Source organism: Muscardinus avellanarius (assembly GCF_963383645.1).
Source record: "Muscardinus avellanarius genome assembly, chromosome: 3".
Lineage (NCBI taxonomy): Eukaryota > Metazoa > Chordata > Mammalia > Rodentia > Gliridae > Muscardinus > Muscardinus avellanarius.
The window spans coordinates 161,845,677-161,869,974 of NC_137788.1; the positions used below are offsets into that span (position 1 = coordinate 161,845,677).

Below are 24,298 nucleotides of genomic sequence, written 5' to 3' on the forward strand. Positions count from 1 at the left end.
ACCTCCAAGCTACACCCCCAGTCCTATTTTATTTTCGGTACTGTGGTCTGAACTCAGAGCGTTTTACCTCTGAGCTACATCCCCAGCTCTGATTTATTTCTTAGTTTGAAACAGGGTCTCTCTAAATTGCTTAGGCTAACCTCGAACTGCCTGCCTTGGGTCTCAGCCTTCCAAGTACTCGGGCGACAGGTGTGAGCCGTCACTCCCGGCTCAACTCCACGTTCTTAGGGGACTTGCCCTCTTTCCCGGTGGCTCCCGGGTCCCTTCAGGGTGTGCGGCCGACACTCACCCACCGTTCCTCTTCCATTCGCTTCACCTACTCCGTCCCTGCCTCGCCTGTCCCCCGGGGCCGGTCCCTCGCTTCTCGGGCCACATGTAAAAAGGGGCGACGCGAACTGTGCACAGCACCCCGGGTCCCCGCCGGGTGCCTGCAGGCGAGGGCGCTGATGGCGGCCGCGACCTCGGCTCCGGGGCCCGGGCCCTCGGCTCGCCGGCCGCCGCCGCCTCCCGCGCCGCGCACCCGCCCACGGCGACCCCACGGCACCCGGGACCGGCGGCGCGCGCTATTCACCTGCGGCCCTCGCCGCCGCGGCCATCAGCACGCCCGCCATCTTGGAAGCGCCGGCGACCCCCGGCCGTGGGCGGGGCGAGGGCCCGGGGGCGTGGCCAGGCGCGCTGGGGGCGGGGCGAGCGCACCCCAGTTCCCGCGCTGCGGATGCTGGGAGCCGCCCGCTCTTCTAAATACATAGCTGCATTACTGTCTTCAAAGCGGAAGCATAAAGCAACCGCGCGCCGCCGCCCTCAGAAACACAAGGCAGGCTGGAGAAAGTTGACGGTGCTGGGTCCGACCAGTGCGCGTTCTAGGCTTCCGGTCCCGCCCCCTGCGCGTGCCTAATGAAAGTTCTCACGCTACGATTGGCTCCGGCGGGGGCGTGGCCCGGAACCTTTGCTCCTCGGAACCTTTCGCGCTGGGATTTGGGTTGCGCGGGGGTTGGTTTTCCGCGCGGTTTCCTGTCCTCTGTAGTCTTTTCCATGCGGTGCTCTTCCCGGAGTCGCTGGCAGCGATGGTTCCGAGGGTCTGGCGTCGGCGGACCCTGGAGCGGTGTTTGAAGGAGGTCGATAAAGCCACCAGGGAGCCCCAGAGCTTTCTCACGTAAGTGCGGACCCGGGGCTCGAGAGCGGTCCAGACCTCACGGACGCCGGTGAATTCTGGACGGGGAGGAAGGAGCGGTGCAGATAATTTCCTCTCAAGTTTCAGCGTTTATGCTCTCACGACCTGTCAAAATTAAAAAAGAAAAAAAGCTGTATAGTGCGGGCCTCCCACTTGTGTGCTATTGAAACCCAGCCCTTAGACATCATCCACTGCTCGCTCATCGCCAAGCTTTTCAAAGTATGGACTTGTTGCTTGTCTACGCACCCCCGGGCTGCTTGAGAGTTAGAGCTTTTTTCCCTCTCTTTTCACAGCACAGGCTGTTTTGTGTTTATTTTGCTGAAGAACTTCAAATTAGAGCTATGCAATTATCGCTCAGGTTTCTGTGTCAAATCCTGATGTCTGAGCTCTGCATTCACAGCATCTACGGACAGCTACTTAGCATGGCAAATTCACCGCGTCCAAAGTAGCACGGTTTTTAAAAAACTGACCCACTTATACTCTGCTTTCTCCTGAAGTCATTTTCCCATGTTCCACCAACCGTCCCTTTCCTATCTCCGTAAGTGACACATCCTTCATTCCAGTCGCTCAGAGGTACAAAGTCCACCTCCCTGATGCTCTCATTCTTCTGCACTCTGTGCCTGGTTATTTAGTGATCCTGGCATTTCTGTCCCCAGACTGTATTTGGAATGCAGACCCCACTTAATCATGTTCACTGCTGACTCCAGCACGAACTCTCCATTTTCCTTTGTTTGGGCTATTGCATCAACTTCCCAATCATCCTGCCTTCATTCTTTTTCCTCTATAAGTCACCTTTCTAAAGTGTAAGCCGTTTCATTCTTCAGCTTATCACCTTTTGGTGTTTTCTCTTTACACTAAAAGGGCAGGCTCTTACCTCTGAGCCCCCCATAATTTCACTCTCACCAGACTCTGTTCTCATCTCATCCTTTATTGTGTTATGGCCCTCCTGGCTTTTCTTTTCCTCAAGCTCATGAATTCTATTTTCATCTTGGAAAATTTGTTCTCGTCCTTTCATTTGCCCACAATGCATGTTTCAAAATCTGTATGTGCAAGTCTCAACTGGGCTGTCAGATCTTCCCCAAACACTGCAGCCAAAGGAGATGTCAACCATGGACAACTGACTGAATGGAGTATAATATAATATAGCAGAGTTGAGACTTTAAGACTGATACACTATATATCTCTTGAAGGAAATAGATCTACAGTGGTTTTCTTGCAGATTCAGACACTTACTTAGTTGACAGTTTTTATATATTACTGTGATTCATTGGCAAGATGATTTATTATTGGTTGCCAGTATCTACACTTGAAATTGTACTTCATATTTTATTTTGCACTAGAGTTGGTCCTTTTTTCTTTTAATTTAGAATACTGTGATGTTACTACCTATAAATTTTATATCTCATTTAATCCTTTTCCCCAATAGGATTCAAGATGGATTAGCATCAAACTTCACTTCTTTAACAAAAGTTCTTTATGACTTTAATAAAATTCTAGAGAATGGGAGGATTGTTGGAAGTCCTTTACAGAAGCTTGTGGTAAACAGTTTTGATGATGAACAGATTTGGCAACAATTGGAACTGCAAAATGAACCAATTTTACAATACTTCCAGAATGCAGTTAGTGAAACAATTAAAGACGAAGACATCAGTCTTCTCCCTGAGAGTGCAGAACAGGGGAGTGAGGAGGACGGCTCAGAGATGGAGGCCGAGGACCAGCAGAGCCTAGAGCAGGAGGAGGAGGAGGAAGAGGAGGAGGAGGAGGAGGTGAAGGTATCAAATACTGATGGTGTCAATTCTAAAGCTGGCGAGAAAATTAAAAGCTTGAGCAAATTTGATCAGAGGAACAGCCCAGCGTTCAGTGATGAGGATTCTGACCTCGACTTTGATATTAGCAAATTGGAGCAGCAGAGCAAAGTGCAAAACAAACTTCCAGGGAAGTCAAGAGAAAAATCCATAGTCGATGATAAATTCTTTAAGCTATCTGAAATGGAGACCTTTTTAGAAAACATAGAAAAAGAAGAGGAACAAACAAAGCCTGAGGACGAGGAAGAAGATATCGACTTTTTTGAAGACATTGAATCTGACGAAGATGAGGGAGGATTATTTGACAATCAGAAACTTAAGGTAACATTTCGAGAGAGGAGAAGAGACAATGCATTCTTTTTCCTCAAATGAGTCTTGTTCTGTTTCCTTGGAGAGATTTAAAACACCTCAGTCACCAGGGCACAAAGAAATACTAGATCACTTGAAAAAAATTGGGGAAATTAATTAAACTGAAGCCATCATTTTCTTATTACAAAATGCTTCTCTTGTTATATAGCTTTTTTTTTTTTTTTTCATTTTCTGGGGTACTGGAGATTGAACCCAGGGATATTCTACCTCTGAGCTATACCCTCAGTCTTCTGTTATTTTTTATTTGGAGCTGGGTGTGGTGGTGCACGCTTGTTATCCCCACGCTTGGGAGGCTGGGACAGGAGGATCGCGCAGGTTCGAAGCCAGCCTCAGCTAGTGAGGCTCTCAGCAACTTAGTGAGACCCTGTTTCCAAATAAAATATAGCCAGGCGTGGTGGCGCACGCTTGTAATCCCCGCGCTTGGGAGGCGGAGACAGGAGGATCTCGCAGGTTCGAAGCCAGCCGTGCTGGCGTAAGATACCCTGTTTCAAAAATATAAAATAGGTCTGGGAGTGTAGCCTGGAGGCAGAAGGGCTTCCAGGAACCCCAGTACCACCAAAAAAAAAAAAAATATATATATATATATATATTTATATATATAATATATATATTTTATATATATATTTTATATATATAAAATATATATATATAATTTTATATATATATATATATATATATATATATATATATATATATATATATATATATATAATGGGTCTGGGAGTATAGCCTGGAGGTAGAAAGCCTCTGGGTTCCACCCGCAGTACCAAAAAAAAAAAAAATTTTTTTTTTTATTTGGAACCAGGGTCTCACCAGGTTGCAGAGGGCCTCACTAAGTTGTTGATGCTGGCCTCCAACTTGTAATCCTCCTGCCTCAGTCTCCCAAATGCTGAAATTACTACCCATATTCACATGTTAGAAGTATTCAAATTTTTCTCTCAAATGTGTATGTTCACTAAGAATTAAAAATAATTATGAAAGGAAAGTATTTAGTGGCTCAGCAAGGGCATTTTGGAAGTAATTGTAGTTAGATTTAGAAATACAGAGTAGTGTGCTTTTAGTTTTCAGTTATAAATGAACCTATACTTTTATTAAGTTTATTATACTTCATTTCTTACAGTTTTATGATAGTATTATTAATCAACAATTCCCCTAGTTATTTTTGGTTGGCAATGTTAAAATGGGAAAGCTGTGTACGTATACAGTGTACATACACACGTGTGGTTTTATGTATTTTTTTGTCTTTAAATGTTTTCAAAATCTTTTTATTTTAGTCAAGTAAAAGTTCAAGAAATCTGAAATACAAAGATTTTTTTGATCCAGTGGGAAGTGATGAGGACATAGCCAGCCTTGATGGTGAGCTGGGCTCAAACAGAAAAGAGGAAGGAGCTGCTGGGGAGAAAGGAGAAGAAAGCTTCTCTGAGACGTGAGTATCTCAGGCCATTCGCTACCTAGAAGAAGTTAGAGTTTCTAAGATGAAATAGCGGGTTCTCTACTGTCAGATCATATCAAGATAGCAAGAAGAAACTGTCTGAATTTAGAGGGACATTAAAAATCATGTACTGAAGAAAAATACTGCTGGCAGTAAAAATTAAACCTTTATTACAAGGAAGGAACTTTGAGCTTTTATTCAGTCAGAGCCTCTGATATTATTTTTGTGAAGTAAATTGGTATTGTGGGTTGATGAATAATTTGTGGCCTTTATTGGGCACTTTTTGTTCTATTTCTTACACAGCATCTCACCTAAATAATGCCTTGTGTTCTTAAGAACTTCATTATTGGAAGTATGTTTTTGTTTTCAAGTAAGAAGTCCTGTTTTTCATTTGGTGCCTGTTTTGGTTTTTCAGGGACGATGATTTTTACCTTGAAGAAAGTGAAGATGGTGAACAACAGAAAGAAAGCACAAAAAGAGTGACCTTCGCCCTTCCAGAGGAGGAGGAAGCTGAGGGTGCAGAGGTGCCCAGCATCAAGAAAGAACCTGATGAAGTCCAGTCTTCTTTTGAAAAAAGACAGGAAAAGGTAATTACTGGGAATTTAAGGTAAAATTGTATGTGCTTAAATTAAGACAGCGGAGCTCATTCCTCTTTACCCTGTTCTCCTGTTGGGACTACTAGCCATCCTTTATAAGCAGAACTCTTACTGCCACACGGGAAGGCGCAGCGTACGTGGACTCGTGCCAGAGGTGTCTAAACTGCAAGTGTCAGTGCCTGCGCTCCTCTGGTCTTTGGCTTACTGGTTGGGCCTAGGTGTGAAGCCTTTGTTTCTTTGTTCTGTCCCTGGTGTCTTCCTGTTGACTAAATGTCTCTCTTAAGCTGCTTAACCATCTCATGAGCCTCTCTTTGCAACTGTTTGAGCTGCCCTGTACATTACTGCACCCCATCTCTCCCTCCCTCCCTCCCTCCCTCTCTCTCTCTCTCTCTCTCCCTCCCTCCCTCTCTCTCTCCCTCTCTCTCTCTCCCTCTCTCTCTCTCCCTCTCTCCCCCTCTCTCTTTGGTGTTGGGGATTGAACTCAGGGACATTCTACCTCCAAGCTACACCCTCAGCTCTTTTGTTTTTCATTTTGAAACAGGATCTCAGCCATTTGCTGAGGGGCTTGCTGAGTTGTGCCTATCTCTTTAAGGTGCTCTGGAAAGATTTGGGGGTGGGCAGGCAGAGCATAGCTTGAATTTTAATCATCTTCCAAAGTTGATAAAAGTGGTTAGCTTATGGTAATGCTTTTAGATCGGCGACATGCCATTTAATTTTAATAATGTAGTTTGGCTCCAGTCATTTGTCTGAACATTAAGCCACCTTAAAATCAGGTCACAGCCGGGCGTGGTGGCGCACACTTGTCATCCCCGCGCATGGGAGGCAGCAGGAGGATCGCACAGGTTCGAAGCCAGCCCCGCTGGCATAAGAGACCCTGTTTCCCAAAACAAAATAGGTCTGGGAGTGTAGCCCGGAGGTAGAAGGGCTTCCAGGAACCCCAGTACCACCAAAAAAAAAAAAAAAAAAAAAAAAAAAATTAGGTAACTCAGAAATGGGATTAGGCAAGTAATGAGAGATAACAAAGCATCAGAATAATTATGAGAAAAAGAATCTGAATTAAATTTGGGATTTTTCAGATTGTATGTAGAAGAGAGAAGGTCTAAAGAAAAAAAATACTGTAAAAGAAAATAAATTTGTAATGAATTAGTACCCTTCCAGCCCATGCCTCCCGCCCTCCTCCCAAAAAAAAGTTTGGTTTTCCTGTGGAATTTTATTACACCTTCAAGAAATAGACAGTTTTACTGGTGTTTAATCAATTCCCACATAACAAAGGATAAAGCAAAAATTCTAAACTTTTTTTCACATGCAATTGTTATAATGTGAAAACCTAAACTTGACAAAGATGACCTTAAAATAAACACACACACACGCACACACACACACACACACGCACACACACACGCGCGCACACACACACACACACACACACACACGCATTCTCATTCATGAATAGTGATGAGAAAGCCAAGATGATGCCGTACCGCCAGATGGCCCTCCTTCTTTTGGAAATCGAATACAATTCTTTGTTGTAACAGGTTAAAAAAAATATGGTCACCTCCATATGTGTCAGAACTTTGATACAATCCCAATTTTGTCTTACCCCTAATGAAGTACAATACGTTTCCATAAGTGCTGTCATGGCTAATGGTGAAAGTCTAAACACTATTTTTTTTTTTTTTGGTGGTACCGGGGATGGAACTCAGGGACCTTCTACTTCTGGGCTACACTCCCAGACCTATTTTATACTTTATTTGGAAACAGGGTCTCACTAAGTTGCTGAGAGCCTCACTGAGTAGCTGGGGCTGGCTTCGAACCTGCGCGATCTCCTGTCTCAGCCTCCCCAGCGCGGGGATGACAAGTGTGCGCCGCCACGCCCGGCTGAGACGTTCCTTTAAAATCTGCAGTCAGTTGGAATGTCCACTATTACTACGACTGCTTGTAACCATTCTTGTAGAAGTGTTAGCTGATGTAGCCACATGCAAAAAAAAAAAAAAGAAAAGAATTGGGAAAACTAAAATGAAAGCAAAGGATACTAGAAAAACCAAATGTGAGCCAAAGGATAGTTAAGAAAACTAAAAACTACTGTAAGGTAGCTGTAGATATTGTATACTAAAGTCTTTATAGTTGTTTTTTAGTGCTACAACTTGAGCCCTATTTTTTATTTTGAAGTGCTGGAACTTCACCAGTGACTAACCACCCTGGAGCTCTAGCCCTTTTTAATTTATCTATTGTTTAAAACATTGAGACAGGGTTTTGCTGTGTTGCCGAGGCGGGCCTTGAACTCAGAGGTCCTGCCTCAGCCTCTCAGTGAGCTGGGATTGCAGGCGTGTCCCATGGTGCCTGGCTTGGATACTGATACTCTAAGGGGGAAGTCACCGTAGGGCTGAGGGTGTAGCTCAGTGGTTCAAAGTTTGCCTCCCATATTTGAAGCCCTGGGTTTGATCCCCAGCTCTACCAGAAATAGAAATTTAGAATACTCTAATAACTAAAATTGATAGTGGTTTATGAATAGATCATTTGACTAGAATAGGACCTAGAAGAAATATACCCAAAGGTTGGGAAAGTTAGTATGTCAACGAACAGCATTTCAAATCACTGAGGAAAAGAAACCACCTACAGCCACCCCCACGGCAACGGGAGGAGCAAGGCATGGGCGTCCGCGCAAGGTGAAAAGAGGGAACCACTGTTAAAATATTTTCTTCTGCTGGGCGTGGTGGCGCACGCTTGTAATCCCCACGCTTGGGAGGTGGAGACAGGAGGATTGCGCAGGTTCAAAGCCAGCTGTGCTGGCTTAGGAGACCCGGTTTAAAATATTAAAAAATAGGTCTGGGAGTGTAGCCCGGAGGTAGAACGGTTTCCAGGAACCCCAGTACCACAAAACAAACAAACAAATAAATTTTTCTTCTCTGCATGTATAAGTGTGATTTATAAGTAGAACTCTTTTGTGTCGGTCCTAGATGAATGAGAAAATTGCATCTCTAGAAAAAGAGTTGTTGGAGAAGAAGCCGTGGCAGCTGCGAGGGGAAGTGACGGCTCAGCAGCGGCCAGAGAACAGCCTCCTGGAAGAGACGCTGCGCTTCGACCACGCCGTGCGCATGGGTGCGCCCCCCCACCCCCAAGCGGGCCCTCGGGGCCTTCGCAGGAGGACCTGGGATGGTCTTCACCCAGCTGTTAGCTTTAAAACCTTAGAAACGCGCGGAAAAGCCAAAAAACTAGTACAGGAAACATCTGTACGGCAGGCTGCACTTGGCAGCAGTGAACACTTTCGCGTTTTGCCATCTTCGTCGTCTGTCTCCTCTGGATATGTGCCCTTTTCTTTTTTAACCTTGAATCATTCACCTGTATCTTCTAAGAGCCAGGACATTCTGCCGTAATCATAATACTTCTGATTTGCTCAAATAGAACATGATTACAGTAGTGACACCTGGCACACAGTCCATAGCCAGGTTTCTTACAGTCTGCATAGCTGTGCACCCGTCACCGTCCACTGACAATTGTGAGCCGCAGCCCCCGACCCTGGTCAGCTCATCAGGTTCATTCTTGTTCCCATGGAGTCCAAATGAGTTTCCATTTTATCAGTGAACAAGAGAATGGCAAAGAAGAGAGTCCCCAGGTGCAAGGGATAAGGGTGTTACCACTTAGGTTATTTATTTTAGTTTTGTGATGTTTAGGGAACATCGGAGTACTTACTGAAACATGGATAGCTGGGTGTGGTGGCACACATCTGTAACCCCAGTACTTTCAAGAATACATGGATAGCTGGGTGTGGTGGCACACATCTGTAACCCCAGTACTTTCAAGGCAGAGACAAGAGGATTACAGATGTGAGGCCAGCCTCAACAACCTAGGAAGACCCTGTTTATTGACTAATGTAGGGCCGGGGCGTAGCTTCGAGGTAGAATGCCCCTGGGCTCCGTCCTCAGCACCAAAACAAACGCACGTAGCTGTTCCTGCTCCTCACTCTTTGACTCGAGTAGTACAGTGTTGGCCCAAGAGTTTGCATTTAACAAGTTCCAGCGACCACAGTGTGAGGATCACTGACCTGGTAGTGTCTGTCTCGATGACAAATGCACGTTATGTTTTGTGTAGCACCTGTGATCACAGAGGAAACCACCCTCCAACTGGAAGATATCATTAAGCAGAGGATACGGGATCAGGTCAGTGAAAGTGAAGTTACACCCAACCGAAATTTCACTGAAATTGTAGAAATAACATGTTACGGGTTTGAGGAAAAGAACTAATGCGCTTTTTATTTCTTCTGGATCATGTTCTTTGCTAAAAGCCTCCAGGCTGGACTTAGAAGACAAGCGAGCGCAGCGTGCACACGTCACTCCAGCTGCAGGGCCGACGAGGCAGGGAGGCCACATAGCTAGACCCCATTAAAAACAAAGGTTAGACTCAGCTGTCTACGCCTCTGGCCATGTGAGGCGAGGATCTTGACTACCAGGAAGGACGGGCGTCCCTGAGGAGAGAGGCAGAAGCCATTGCCGGGCCTTCTCTCTGCGCCCGGCTGGCCTGTTGGGCAGTGGGGTGGCAGCTGGTGTCCGGCTGCCTGTGATCACAGCCAGGAACAGTGTGTGATGCAAGGAATCGAGGTGTATCTTTTTAAATGTTGACATAGCAAAGAAGTTTTGTTTAAGAATTGGTCCGAGCCAGGCATGGTGGCGCACACTTGTAATCCCAGTACTTGGGAGGCTGAGACAGGAGGATCCGGCTTCACAGCCAGCCTCAGCTACTTAGGCCCTCTACAACTTAGTGAGACCCTGTTTCAAAATAAAAGAATAAAATATTGGGCTGGCAGTGTAGCTCAGAAGTAGAATGCCCCTGGGTTCAATCCCCAGCACCACCAAAAAGAAATAAAGAAAAAAAAGAATTGGTCTGAATGTGTTAACTTTGAATAAAACTTAGGTATATGACATGCACAGTATTTTAAATTTTAAAGTAAACAGGATAAACATGAGGCTTGACTTCTGAACAAACTGATGGAGAAATAAGTCGGTAATCAGAGCCCCGCATGGTAAAGCACACTTGTAACCCCATAGTTGGGAGGCTGAGATGGGAGAATCGCAGGTTTGTGGCCAGCCTTAGCAACTTAGTGAGACGCTGTTTCCAGATAAAGAATAAAATAGGGCTGGGGGTATAGCTCAAGCTAGAATACTCCTGAGGTTCATGAACCCAGTACCACAAAAAAGAAGTTGGTAACCAAGAGAAAGACTCGTTGAAGACAAAAGTGTAAAAGGCTTTCTGAGTTGCTGCCCTGTTTGCTTGTCATGATTCTTATTCTTTGTGGCTTGAGTCATTTCTGAACTTGAGAGGTTCTTTGGCTACAAGTCTCACGTGAGCCTCGCAGTAAGTTTTTGATGGTGTTTGCGTGTATTCTCTACACCCTGTGCTTTCAGGCTTGGGATGACGTCGTGCGTAAAGAAAAGCCAAGAGAAGACGCGTACGAGTATAAGAAGCGGTTGACCTTGGACCACGAGAAGAGCAAGTTGAGCCTCGCAGAAATTTACGAGCAGGAATACGTCAAGCTCAACCAGGTAAGGAGGCTCCCAGGCCAGCGCTGCTGTAGTAAAGGATTGGAGGCAGGGACCAGACGTTCTGTGGCTGTTGAAATCCTGAAACGAGCCAGTCAGAGCCACATGCCTGCAGTCCCAGCTACTTGGGAGCCTGGGGCAAGAGGGCCCAAGGCCAGCCTGGACCTTGTTTCAAAATAAAAACTCCAAAGGGCTGGCGCTGTAGCTCAGTGGTAGAGTGCCCGGGCTCAGCCCCTCCCCTGCCCGCTCCCCTGAGGCCAGTCTTGAGCTCCTCAGTCACCTCACTTGAGAAACGAAGCAGAAGCAGCGGGGTTACACTTCCCGGGAGGCGAGGCGGGGGTTTGCTTTGTGGTTGGACAGTGATCACTGTATACTTGTGGAGCCAGTTATTAACTTGCCAGCAATTTTCAAACCATTTCTTAGCCAGGTGTGCGACACATGCCTGTAATCCTAGGGAGGCCGAGACAGGAGAAGCTCAGATTCAAAGAGCTCCTTAGCAAATAGCACGACTCTCGGCAACCTAACAAGATCATGTTTTAGAACAAAAATAAAATACAGTAGGGACTGGGGTATAGCAGGAAGATAGAATGCTCCTTTGTTCAATCTCCAAACCTACACACACACACACACACACACACACACACACACACACACATCTTTTCTCATTGATATTTTGAAGTAATAGATATATTAAAATCCTAAGAATACTCTCAGCTGGGCGTGGTGGCACACACTTGTAATCCCAGTACTTGAGAGGCTGAGACAGGAGGATTGTGCAGGTTTGAAGCCAGCCTCAGCAACTTAGTGAAATCCTGTTTCCAAATAAAATATAAAATAGGTCTGGGAGGTATAGCCCAGAGGTAGAAGGCCTCTGGTTCCATTCCCAGTACCACAGGGGGGAAAAAAAATCTAAGAATACTCTCTAGTTAAATAGCAGGACATGGTTATATTCCCAAGAAGATTAATTAAGCCAGGTATAGTGGCACATGCCTATAATCACAGTACTTGGGAGGCTAAGACAAGAGGATTGCAGGTTTGAGGCCAGCCTCAGCAACTTAGCGAGACTTTAAAAAAAATAATAATTTAAAAAGATGGTCAGAGATAGAATACCCCCTGGCCCCCACTATACGGGTACAAATTGAATTATTCTTCACACTGGATTTATTGGGAATGTGGTCAGTATGAATTTAGCAGTGAGGCAGCATTTTTATTCTGCAAAAGCTCTGTAACAGGGTTGCTCTCAGATATTATTAATGAACTGCTACTTAAGCAGCGAGTGGAAACCAGTGGCCATGGAAACCAGTGGCCATGGAAACCAGTGGCCATGGGAAACCAGTGGCCCATGGGAAACCAGTGGCCATGGAAACCAGTGGCCCATGGAAACCAGTGGCCCATGGGAAATCAGTGGCCATGGAAACCAGTGGTCCATGGGAAACCAGTGGCCCATGGGAAACCAGTGGCCATGGAAACCAGTGGCCCATGGGAAACCAGTGGCCATGGAAACCAGTGGCCATGGAAACCAGTGGCCATGGAAACCAGTGGCTATGGAAACCAGTGGCCATGGAAACCAGTGGCCATGGAAACCAGTGGCCATGGGAAACCAGTGGCCATGGAAACCAGTGGCCCATGGGAAACCAGTGGCCCATGGGAAACCAGTGGCCATGGGAAACCAGTGGCCATGGGAACCAGTGGCCCATGGGAAACCAGTGGCCATGGGAACCAGTGGCCCATGGGAAACCAGTGGCCATGGAAACCAGTGGCCCGGTGGACTCATGTGAATTAGTGGACATTTTCCACTGGAACTCTTGCCTGCCAGTCTCGCAAAAGAAAGTATTTGGTAGCCCTGAGGGCTCAAGTCCAAGTGGGCGGTGCAGCCTTATGCCCTTCCCTCCCTCTCAGCCAGCAGCCATGGAGGTTTTGAGAATGGACGTGGACCCCTCTGCTGGTCAGGAGGGCTCCTTGGACCCGTCGTGGGCTGATGGCCGGTGTTTCTGACACTCGGTGCCTGTGCCAGAGCAAGTGAGGCCGCGGTGGAGCGAGCGCCGCGGCTGTGTCTGAGGTGGCTGAGGTGGAGGGAAGACGACCTCAGAGGCCACGGGGAGGCAGAAGGACAGCGTCCTCTTGAACTGGGATCTTGCTGTGTTGCCCAGAGGCCTTGTAGCTGAGCTGATGACGGGAATGCGCCACCCACACCCCGCTGTGGGGTATTTAAAAAGGGAGTCAGAGCCGGGCGTGGCGGCGCACGCTTGTAATCCCAGCACTTGGGAGGCCGAGACAGGAGGATCGCAGTTTGCAGACAGCCTCAGTTACCTCGTGAGGCCCTTTGCAACACAGTGAGGCCCTGTTTCAAAAATAAGACTAAAAATAGGGCTAGGGGTATAGCTTGGAAGTAGGATGCCTCTGGGATCCATCCCCAGTACCGCAAAAATAGTAAATAAATAAATAAATGAGTGATAAAGAAAGAAAAATAAAGAACGAGTCAGGTTTAGAGGCGCAGGGCCGGCGCGCCGCCTGGACACGGCCTGATGAGCTGCAGGGACAGCTGGATGCCGCTGGCCTCAGGGTCTCAGAGGCGCAGCCAGTGCCCCCGAGTTTGGGTTTATTCCTCGTAATTTAATTAAAAAATAATAACCAAGCAAACCAAAACGACATCTTAGCCTTTTAGAACTAGCACCTAGGGCCGGGAGTCAGGGAGAATAGAAAATTTTCTTTTTCTTCTTAGTAGAATTAAAATTGCTATCATTTCAAAAAAATGTGATTACTCAATAAATCTTCAACAGATTGCATACAAATAAAAGGTAAAAAGAGTCCCGGCCATCCAAATTATTCGGATAATTCTGTGAAGCCTACATCAACACGTCAGGCTTTTTTTAATCCCATGTTGCCACGCTAGGTGACGTCGAGTGAGCGGCTCAGCGTCGGCTGCGCTCTCCTGCAGGTGCCGCCCGCCTGTAGTTCTGAAACACTTCACAGCCAGTTGCTCCCCAGGGCTCCCCTCCCTCCAGTTCCAGACAGCCAGCAGCTGCGTCCTGTCTCCTGATTTACTGTGGGCATTTTTGCATGAAGGGAGTCATATAGGGTGTGATGCTTTCACTTAGCAGGTTTTCAAGACCGTGGTCTGTATCAGCGCTTCATTTCCTTCTGATGGCTGAGTAATATTTCAGTTGTAGACTTGCCGCAGTTTTTCTACTCACCCACTGATAGGCATTTGCCGAGTTCTGCTGTTGCAGATAGCGATGTGTGAGTGTGGCGCTTTGCCTGCCTGTTTTTAGTCCTCTTGGGTACACATCTAAGGAGTGGGACTGCTGGGGCGTGCAGTAGTTCTCTGTTTTTGACCACTGCCACTGGATCTGCACTGCTTTACGCTCTGACCAGCAGTACACTAGGTCTGACTTCTCCACATCCTTACCAGCACCTGCTGTCTTTTTGTTTTTTTTTTTTTAATTATAGCCAGCCCACTGGTAGTAGCTTAGTTCTTGTCAGAAGTGAGTATGGAGGAGCTAAGTGGTAAGTTCTGAATGTCAGAGGGCGGTCCCTGGCCTCTCCGGCGCACGCCCACGTTTTCTCTGGTAGGCGTGGCCCCCACCGAGGCGCTGACACCTTTGATTTGACCTCTTTACGAGGACTGCCTCTCTAGAGCCAAAGCTAAGATGCTGAGAAAGGGGCTGCCCTCGTGGTTGTGAGTGCGTTGTCTGCGGGACATAGTAAGCGTCTGACGCTGAGGTGGTTGACCATGTTTTCTAAGGAAAAAACAGCAGAAGAAGAGAACCCAGAGCACGTGGAGATTCAGAAGATGATGGATTCTCTCTTCTTAAAGCTGGACGCCCTGTCCAACTTCCACTTCATCCCTAAGCCGGTAAGTGTGGTGGCGCTTCAGTGTGGAGAGCGCGGCTCACTGAAGGCCGCTCTTCTGTGAGACTCCACTCCGGGAGGATCGCGCGTCTCTGTCCATTGTAGACTGGAAGGGCGTCCTAGTCGCTCCCTCGCTGTGCTCCGAGGCAGAGGCGGCTCCCTTGACATCTGACATTGCCCGCTCACGTAGAACCCGTCCTGCTGTGCTTCTGCCTTTTGTCCCCTGTGGGACAAAGACACCCCTGGCTAACTGAACTGGCCAGGACTGAGGAGGAGCTAAGCGGGCAGAGAAGTGTGCGCGCAGTGGACACTGGTCCGGGTGTCAGCCCTGCCCTCCCTCGCCACAGCCCTCCCGCCACCATGGCCACCGAGGGCCTGAGGGCACACTCTGTGCCCTGTGCCTCGGCCCCTGACCAGGACACGTAGGACTAGATGTCAAGAAGTCAAGAACACCAGTGTGGCTGGGTGTGGTGGCGCACACCTGTAATCCCTGTACTCGGGAGGCCCAGACAGGAGGAGCACAGGTTTGAGGACAGCTTCGGCAAGTAGTGAGACGCTCATCAATCTAGGGAGACCCTGTTTCCAAATAAGAAATAAAATTGGGTTGGGAGTCTAGCGTGAAGGTAGAATGCTTCTGGGTTCAATCCCCCGTCACACACACACACACACACACACACACACCAGTGTGAACACACAATAAATAATCGTGGCTGTCCTGTTAACATGGTCATTATGAAACGGTTGTAACTTTGGAGTTTCTTGGAGAGTTCTTTCCAAAAAAGAAGAGAAAAAGCAACATATAAAACAAATGAGGATTCAGTAATGTAATATTCTTCTTTTTATAATCAACAAGATCAATTTATTTTGATTCCATTTCAACTTTTTAAAACAGTCCAATACCATTTTGTATTTATATTTATGAAGATATGCTTTCAGTATCTGGAAGATGAGAAAATTTCTGTATTAAATCATCTGTTGCCGGGCGTGGTGGCGCACGCTTGTAATCCCAGCATTTGGGAGGCTGAAACAGGAGGATCGTGGTTTGCAGCCAGCCCCAGCTACTTAGTGAGGCCCTTTGCAACTCAGTGAGACCCTGTTTCAAAATAAAGAATAAAATATAGGGCTGGGGCTGTCGTTCAGAGTTAGAACCCCCCTGGGTTCCATCCCCAGTACTTCAAAATTAAATAAATATATAAATAAATGCTCTGTGTTTTGCCAGGCATGGTGGAGCACACCTGTAATACTAGTACTTGGGAGGCTAAGACAAGAAGATTGCAGGTTCAAGGGCAGCCTTGGCAATTTAGTGAGACCCTAAGCAAATCAGCAAGACCCAGATTCAAAATAAGTAAATAAAAAGGCTGGGGGTAGCTCAGACGTAGAATGCCCCTAAGTCAGTCCGCCATATCACAAAGCAAAGTAAGCTTGTTTCCTTGGATATAAGCTAGTGTTTTTGTAACCAGAGACAAGACAGTAGCAGTGGAAGTTAATCCGTGACACTGTTCTGAGTGAGGACGTCCACCTCTGGGGCACATGAGCTCGCTCAGTGCGGCAGGAGTGTCAGTGAAAGTGTAGACACAATGGTACTGCTTGGTTTTGAGACAGGCTTCAGATGCCCAGCGCTCGTGCCGGTGCCGCCCACCAGCAGCACGCTGTTGCTCCCATTGGCTGCGAACCTGGCTGTCAGTGCATCTAACATTCTAAATGATTGCTCTAAAGTATTTTACTCACATACGTAGGGCCGCTTCTGACTTGTGTGAAATGCCTTCTCTTCTAGCCTGTCCCAGAGGTTAAAGTCGTGTCAAATCTGCCGGCCATCACCATGGAGGAGGTGGCCCCCGTGAGCGTCAGCGACGCGGCGCTCCTGGCCCCCGAGGAGGTCAAGGTGAGTCGCCAGCATGGACGCGGGGTCCGCCTGCCGGCGGTCAAGCCAATGCCGCCAGGACCCGCCTGCTCAGTGGTCTCTCCGTGAATGTGTATTCCCTGTTGTAAGGCATCTCAGCAGCTCCTAGGTACAGCCAGCCCTCCATACCTGCGGGTTCTGCATCCACGGATTCAACCAACCAGGAATGGGGAATATTCAGGAAAAAAAATGGCACCTGGGCAGGATGTGGCTTGGCAGCAGCGGCTGCCTGGGGAGCGCGAAGGCCGCCTTCCCTCCCAGCACCACGGCTCAGTAGCGTCCGTGCTGATCACATGTGGTCTTTCCTCCTTCTTATCATTATACACACACACACACACAAATATTCCTTCCATAGTACAGTACTACACCATTCTCCCAGCATCTGTGTTGTGTCGGGTGTTGGAATCTCAGGATGAAGTTGAGGGGGTGTAGGTTGTACGCAGTGCTACTCCATTTAATAGGGACCTGAGTAGCCCGGACTGTAGGATGCTCAGGGGTCCAGACCGATCCCTCCCAGGTAACTAAGCCCTCACAAGCTGGTGTGTCTGAATATTTAAACACCGGTCTGTCTTCAGGAACTATTGTGGGTGTAGGTGCAAGAATCGTTATAAAGGCAGGTTTTAATTATCTGGTGTCAGAACCCTGTGCTAATGCGTGGACGACTGCAGTGCTGTTGAGCTTAGAGCAGCGGTTTGCAGGCCCCCATTAACGGACCTTCAGCATCAGCCTCTCCCCCCTGCTCCGTGCTGCTCTGCGGCGAGGCCTGGGGAGAGTAGAGCATTGGATCCGGGAGAAGTCCACCTCGTGACGTGCATAGTGTCCCGGGGCTTCCGCGGGCGCTCCTCCTGGCTGGCGCGGCTTAGCAGCAGCCTTCTCTACCCTCCTCACTTTACCACAGCCAGCTGCCCCTCTGTCAGAGTCTCTACCGCCTCGGTGCAGCTGATGGACGGGCTGGCCGCTGCGGCAGGAGAGGGCACGAGTCCTCGCCGGAGAGAGGTGTCCCTTCTCCTCGGTCCCCGGGCTGCCATTAGCACGTAGCGCGGAGGCTGCAGGCTTGTCCTGAGCCGCGCTGTGGCCGAGCGTGCGGAGGCTGCCTTTGCTGGCGCCGAGCCGCTCTCCCGGCCCGAGTGAGTGGGGTTGGAGGCTGAGCTGTTGGTGCGAGTCTGGTCTGACGGATGCACGTCCCAGGGTCAAGAGCCGCAGAGCCTTCAGGGACGCTGGAGACTGCTCTGCAGCCTCGCGCTGGGCTGTGGCCGTGCGGCCCCGTGGCCACCCACCCTGTGCTGCTTTTTTGGGTCCCCTGAATTGATGTTAGATTAACGGATCTGTTGGTGGTTATTTTTTAACAGGAGAAAAATAAAGCTGGAGATCTAAAAACAGCTGCTGAGAAAACAGCTACAGACAAGAAACGAGAACGGAGGAAAAAGAAGTACCAAAAGCGTTTGAAGATAAAGGAGAAGGAAAAGCGGAGGAAGCTGCTGGAAAAGAGCGACCCAGCCCAGGCGGGGAGGTGCACGAAGGCGGCAGCGGCCGAGAAGCTGAGGCAGCTCACCAGGACCGGCAGGGCCTCCCTGCTCAAGGTGAGAGGGCCTCAGTGTCCAGCCGGCCACGCGGCCGCCGTGGGCCCTGCACTGTCCAGCCGGCCACGCGGCCGCCGTGGGCCCAGGGCCTCCCGGAGCCGGGAGTGCTGCTGGTTTTCCCGTCGGGTCCTCGCAGCGACCCGGGGCCTGGTGCCTGCTTTGCTTCCTCTCCCTTCTCCCTCAAATAGCAAGAATGTTCTAGCGGTATTGACTGTAGAGTACTTACGTGGTAACTGATAGAGGTTTTGTCATTTTAGGCTTTTTTCACATTTATATTTCTATACATTGTGATAACATACTGTTTCTATTTTGCATGTTTTTTTGTTGTTGTTTTCACTTGCAGGATGAAGGAAAAGACAAGGCCCTGAAGTCGTCTCAAGCATTCTTTTCAAAATTACAAGATCAAGTGAAAATGCAAATCAGCGACGCAAAGAAACCAGACAAGAAGAAGAAGAAACAGGATGTTTCTGTTCATAAATTGAAACTGTGATATGCTTTTGTATAGTGTCTGTATTAGCGTGTAGGCTTACATTGTGTCGCTCTGTTTATAATAAAGTTCCTGAGATCCTTCTTTACACTGCAGTTATTTGCAAGTTCTGTGGGATGCTCTGACGACCCACCTGCGTTCGGGAAGCAGGACCTGGCTCCTGGCCCTTGTGCTCTGGCCGCCTGAGCTGACCCTGCCGTGCTCTCCCTGCAACACCAGCTGTTGATGGGCCGGCCCCCGTGTGGGCCAGCCGTGGGCAGCAGAAGTCCTCAGTGGGTCTGGACGCTGTTCTTACGCTGCCGGGTCGTCGTTTCACACAACAGTAGCATTTTCACGTGGCTCGATCTCTCCCTGCTGGGAAATGACGTCATGTCCCCTATTAGGTTTCCATGGGTTAGAAAACCCAGAGTGGATAGGTGTGATCTGGAAGTGATAGAAGGTCAAAACCTCCAGGGTGGTGGGCCGCAGTCTTCAGAGTCACCTGTGGCTACCAGACACTTATTTTTCATCCTCCCTGTCCAGGAAAATGCCTTTGGTAGGATCTCGTTAATGTGATTTGACAGAAATGCATTAAGCCATGGTCCGAATGGGCAGAGAATGAACATGATTCTCCCACAGTGGCAAGGGAAAGGCCTCTGGGTTTCCAGCTACAGACCCGTTACCGTGGTGAGGGACGTCTGATTTGTGGTGCAGGCAGGCTGCCGCGGGGCACAGCGAGGCTGTACTGAGTAAATGAAGCACCAGTTGTCTTAGTCCTTGTGTGCTACTGTGACAAAATACCTGAGACTAGAAATTATAGACAACAGAACACCCTGTGTGTGTGCTGCTGGGAACTGAACCCAGAGGCATCCTACCTCCAAGCTACATCCTGGAGTGACTATTAGGCAGCGGTCTCCCTGGGTTCAGAGAGCCTCATTAAATTGCTGAGACTCCTCGAACCTGGGGTCCTCCAGTCACAGCTTCCCATGTACTGGGATTATAAGCATGTACCACCACGCCCTGCTGGAACTCAACTTCATAGCCGTTCTGGATCTGAGAAGGCCAGAGCACCAGTGAGTTCGGTGTTTGGTGAGGGGTGAAGCTCTGCTTTCAGGTGGTGCTTTGTGCAGGGACCATGGTGACACATTCCCGGAATCTCAGTGCTTGGAGGGAAGGTGAGACAGGAGGATTACAGGTTCAAGGCCAGCAGCCCTGTCACTTAGTGAGATCCTCTTGAAATTAAAAAAAAAATAGGGCTGGAGGTGTAGCCGCTCAGAGGTTGAATGCCCCTCAGAAGGTTCAATCCCCAGTACCACCCCCACACACACATATAACGAGTGGCAATAATAATAATAATAATAATGTTAGTATATGTATATTCGTATGATTTTCTGCAGGAGTAAAGATGACTGGATTATTTCAACTGTGCACAGTATACCTACCTGATATCCTTAGGAGCCCATGCAGATAACGTGTGGGTGCTCAAGTGTCATACGTAGAACCCGTGTGCACCCTCCCTGCACAGTAGCGGCCTCTGGACGACTGATGCAGCCCAATACGACATAAGCACTGGAAACAGCTGTTACGTGTTTATTGGAGGAGAACAAGAAAGGACAGTCTATATGTTCAGGGCAGATGCATTTTCTGCCTCCAGAGTGGCTGGGGGTAAGGTGTGCACCCGCCACTGGTTAGATCACAGGTGCAGAGTTTATAGATCCCGAGGGCCAGCTGGATTACGAGTGAGCGTGAAGCGGTCTAAGTTAAGGAGGGCTTCACTAAGTAGCTGAGACTAGCTGTGAACCCGGAATCCTCCTGTCTCAGCCCTCCCAAGTACTGGGGTTGTAGGTGTATACTGCCACGCCCAGCTACCCCAGCATTTTTATTTATTACTTTTATTTTTAATTTTAAACAGCTAAATTGCTGAGGCCGACCTGGAACCTGCAATTCCCCTGTCTTAGCCTCCCAAGTACTGGGATTACAAGCGTGCACCACCGCGCTTAGTTTTGCTTTCTTAATCAAATAAAATTAACCAAATATGTTAATTTTTATTTTAATTCCTCTACTAATATATTAGCTCTAGTGCTTTGCATTACTTTTTAGTTATGTTAGAAATTATATCTTTATCACCATCTACTTAGGAGTTAATATTGTGCCTCATATAAAATATAGGACCCTGAGCTGGGCGCAGTGGTGCGTGCCTGTAATCCCAATACTTGGGAGGCAGAGACAGGAGCGGGCAAGTTAGTGAGACCCTAGCAATTTAGCGAGCACTTCAGCAACTTAGTAAGACCCTGTTTAAAAAAAAAAGAAAAAAAGGCAGGGGAGCCCTTGAGGGTGTATCTTGGAGGTACCCAGAAAAAACCCTGCGACAATGTGGTCACATTTCCACCCTTATCCTTCTCGCTCTTGTGTGTGTGTATATATATATATATATATATATAATCTGTTGATAAGTGTTCGGAAATTGAGGACAAGGACAAGGACCAGGTTTTGAACAATTCTCAAATATATATATTATATAATCTATATCTCTCCTCTCTCTCTATATATATTTTTTTTCTTTCTTTTTTTTTTCATCTACCCACCAGCTGCGGAGAGTAGGTCCCCAGTTCTGGCCCGCATCAGTCGCCGGCCCGGGTGGAGCTCGATTGCTCGTCGCTCCGCTTGCCGGGCCTGTGCACTCGAGGCGCGGCGATCGGCTGGGGCTGCCTGGGGCGCGGCGGCGCGGGTGGGCGGGGCGCGGCCGGGGTGGCGGGAAGCGGCGGTGGGTGGGCGCGTGGCCAGGTGCGGGCCAGGTGCGGGCCAGGTGCGGGCCAGATGCGGGCCAGGTGCGGGCCAGATGCGGCCGGCAGCCTCGCTGGGTGCGCGGCCCGAGCCCGGGTTTATCTAATCCCCGCAGATCCTGCTGTTCCTGGTTGCGTAGTGTGTGTGCGTGTGTTTGCTGGGGACTGGGCGCAGGGCCTTCTGTCTCTGAGCTGCACCCCAGCCCTGTCTCATTTTTTATTTGGAAACGGGGTCTCACTGAGTTGCTGAGAGCCTCCCTTTTGCCGAGGTGGGCCTCCAACCTGCAATCTTTCAGTCTAAGTCTCCTAAGTACTGGGATTAACAGGCATGTGCCACCATGCCTGGCCCATAATTTGTTTTTCCAGTACTGAGGCTTGAACCTAAGGGCATTCTACCTCTGAGCAACACCCAGCCTTTTTTTTTTTTTTTGGAAATAGGGTTTTTCACAAAGTTGTATAGGGCTTCACCAAGTAGCTGAGGCTGGCCAGAAACCTGCAATCCTTATGTCTCAGCCTCCAGAGTACTGGGATTACAAGTGTGTGCTACCACATTTGGCTCAATAATTTTTTTTTTTTTTTGTACTGCTGGTGGAACCCAGAGGCTTTCTACCTCCGGGCTGTATTCCCAGACCTATTTTATATTTTGTTTGGAAACAGGGTCTCACTAAGTTGCTGAGAGCCTCACTTAAGTAGCTGAGGCTGGCTTGGAACCTGTGCGATCCTTGTGTCTCAGCCTCCCAAGTGCGGGGATTACAAGCATGCCACCATGCCCAGTTTATAAAAATGTTTTTAACCCTCATGTGTTTTATTTTGTAGGAAGAAGAAATTAAATACGATGAGGTTACACAGAATCCCACTTTTTATTAGTTCAAGCCAAGAGAATAAAAGTAAAGCACTGCTGTTTTTCACCTGAGGGGCCTGCGTGTTGGTATCTGGATCACCCCATTTTTCTAATATTCGTGATGTCGGAAGGTAACAAAAAAAGACCTCGGAGAAGCTTGTCAGGCAGCAAAACTAAGAAAAAGTCTCCTAAGTCTATCATTGCATATTTTAACAGTGCACCACCTCCTAACCTCGCTTGCCCCGTTTGTAGTAAAATGGTGCCGAGGTACGACTTAAACCGGCACCTGGATGAAATATGTGCTGACAGCGCCGGAGTCGGTCAGCTGGAGCCCACCCAGGCTGGCCTGGTGTGTTCCCCAGGGCCCAGGGTGGATTTAACCAATGTCCCCTTAGGAGGTGCAATTGGCAGAAGGTCATCTCCCCCGAGGACTTGTAAGACGCCCCCAAGGACGGGCCCAACCGCCGGCCAAAGTGGATCAACAAACATGGATGTCAAACAGCAGACCAGTCCCTACTTTAAAAGCACCGATGCCTTGCTGTGCGAAAAGCAAGCTGAGCTGAGGACGCATGCTGTGAAAGTCATTTCTCTAGGAAGCCTGTCATCTAAATTGTCCCGCAAGTACATAAAGGCTAAAAGGTCACTCAGTAAGAACGAGGGGTTTGTTTGTCATTGTGCACTGAATTCCACGTCTACACCTGCTGGGAGCCCCGTTGATAGCTGTTCGGAAATGGAGGACCAGGACCAGGTTTTGAACAGTTCTCAAAAGGAAAACATTTTTACGTGTGATTCTCTAGAAGATGAGAATACGCCTGAATGTATGATAAAAAGCTGGAAAGGAACAGAAAGTCAAAAGGGTGGCCAGGAATGCGAGGAGTCCGCCCTCACCCCCGGCTTCTCAAGTAATGCTCCCACGCTATTTTTACCAGATTTATCTCTTGGGACCAATGCAAAGTCTGCTCCAGACGATGGTCTCATAAAGCAAGAGCGTGTCAAAGACAGAGACGATGAAAGCGTTGAGAGGTGTCAGGTGTGTAGTTGTGAAGAGGTGGGGAGGACTGTTGACTCTGGAGCACAGCTGTCCAGTTCGGAGACACACTCTCATGTTTCTAGAGATGCTGCTGGTCAGCGGGCCAGCGCCCGGGGGCCTCCTGTGGAAGGGGCCGGTGGCCTGGAGGACGGGGTCTCGCTCAGCACTGCCCGGGAGCAGGGGCCGAGCTGCGCAGAGCCTGGCCAGGCGGCGCAAACCCCGCCCCGCCGCCCTTATTATCTTCAGAGTTTCCTCGTGGTGCTGAAAGCCGTCCTTGAGAGTGAAGACGATATGATGCTCTTTGATGAAGAGGAGAAGGCAATTATAGCTAAATTCTATCAATTATCAGGTATCTCCAGCCTGTTTGCTTTTGAACTTTGGCTTTCCCTTGCGGTCCTGCTTCGGGTGTGCTATGCTGGGCAGGAATCTAATGATCACAAGGAGTCATGTGGTTTTGCAAGTACCTAAGAGTAATTCATGGTATCATAGTCTCCTTCAAGGTGTGGGTCATGTAAAAGAGATGCATGTAGTCAGGTGTGGTGGCGCACGCTTGTAATCCCCAGCATTCGGGAGGATCGCTGCTGGCGGACAGCCTCAGCTTAGTGAGGCTCTCCACAATGTAGTGAGACCCTGTTTCAAAATAAAGAGTAAAAAAAAATAGGGCAGGGGGTGTGGCTCAGAGGTAGAATGGCCCTGCATAGTGATGTCTACTGTGCATTGGTTACAAAGTATATTTGATAGCTATAAAGCAATCTTGTCCAGATTATTAATTATGTGTGTGGTATTGGGGTTTGAACATAGGTTCATTCTGTCTCTAAGCTACACGCCCTGTCCTATTTTGTGTTTTTACAGTCCACTGCTGGTCTCGAACCTGTGATCCTCCTGTCTTACTTTCCCAAGTACTGGGATTATGGGCATGCGTCACTGTGCCCTGCCAGA

The 24,298-nt window shown here is 48.4% G+C and overlaps 2 protein-coding genes across 2 annotated transcripts in view; both read left to right on the forward strand.

Annotated features, from left to right (window-relative positions):
* Positions 1–1,064: 1,064 nt before the first annotated feature.
* MPHOSPH10 (M-phase phosphoprotein 10) lies at positions 1,065–18,729 on the forward strand (the record flags this gene model as incomplete). The annotated part of the gene is made up of 11 exons (XM_080692094.1): positions 1,065–1,153; positions 2,598–3,297; positions 4,620–4,771; positions 5,193–5,364; positions 8,331–8,472; positions 9,463–9,530; positions 10,773–10,910; positions 14,653–14,763; positions 16,534–16,641; positions 18,009–18,239; positions 18,583–18,729. The coding sequence occupies 11 exons, from the start codon at positions 1,065–1,067 to the stop codon at positions 18,727–18,729; spliced, it is 2,058 nt and encodes a 685-aa protein (XP_080548220.1).
* A 3,721-nt stretch (positions 18,730–22,450) lies between these two features.
* Positions 22,451–24,298, forward strand: part of FAN1 (FANCD2 and FANCI associated nuclease 1) — a gene marked incomplete at both ends in the record, with an annotated part of 33,104 nt that continues 31,256 nt past the window's right edge. The window contains one exon of the mRNA XM_080691708.1: positions 22,451–23,708. Coding sequence (XP_080547834.1) covers positions 22,451–23,708 — 1,258 coding nt within the window. The remainder of the gene's footprint in view (positions 23,709–24,298) is intronic.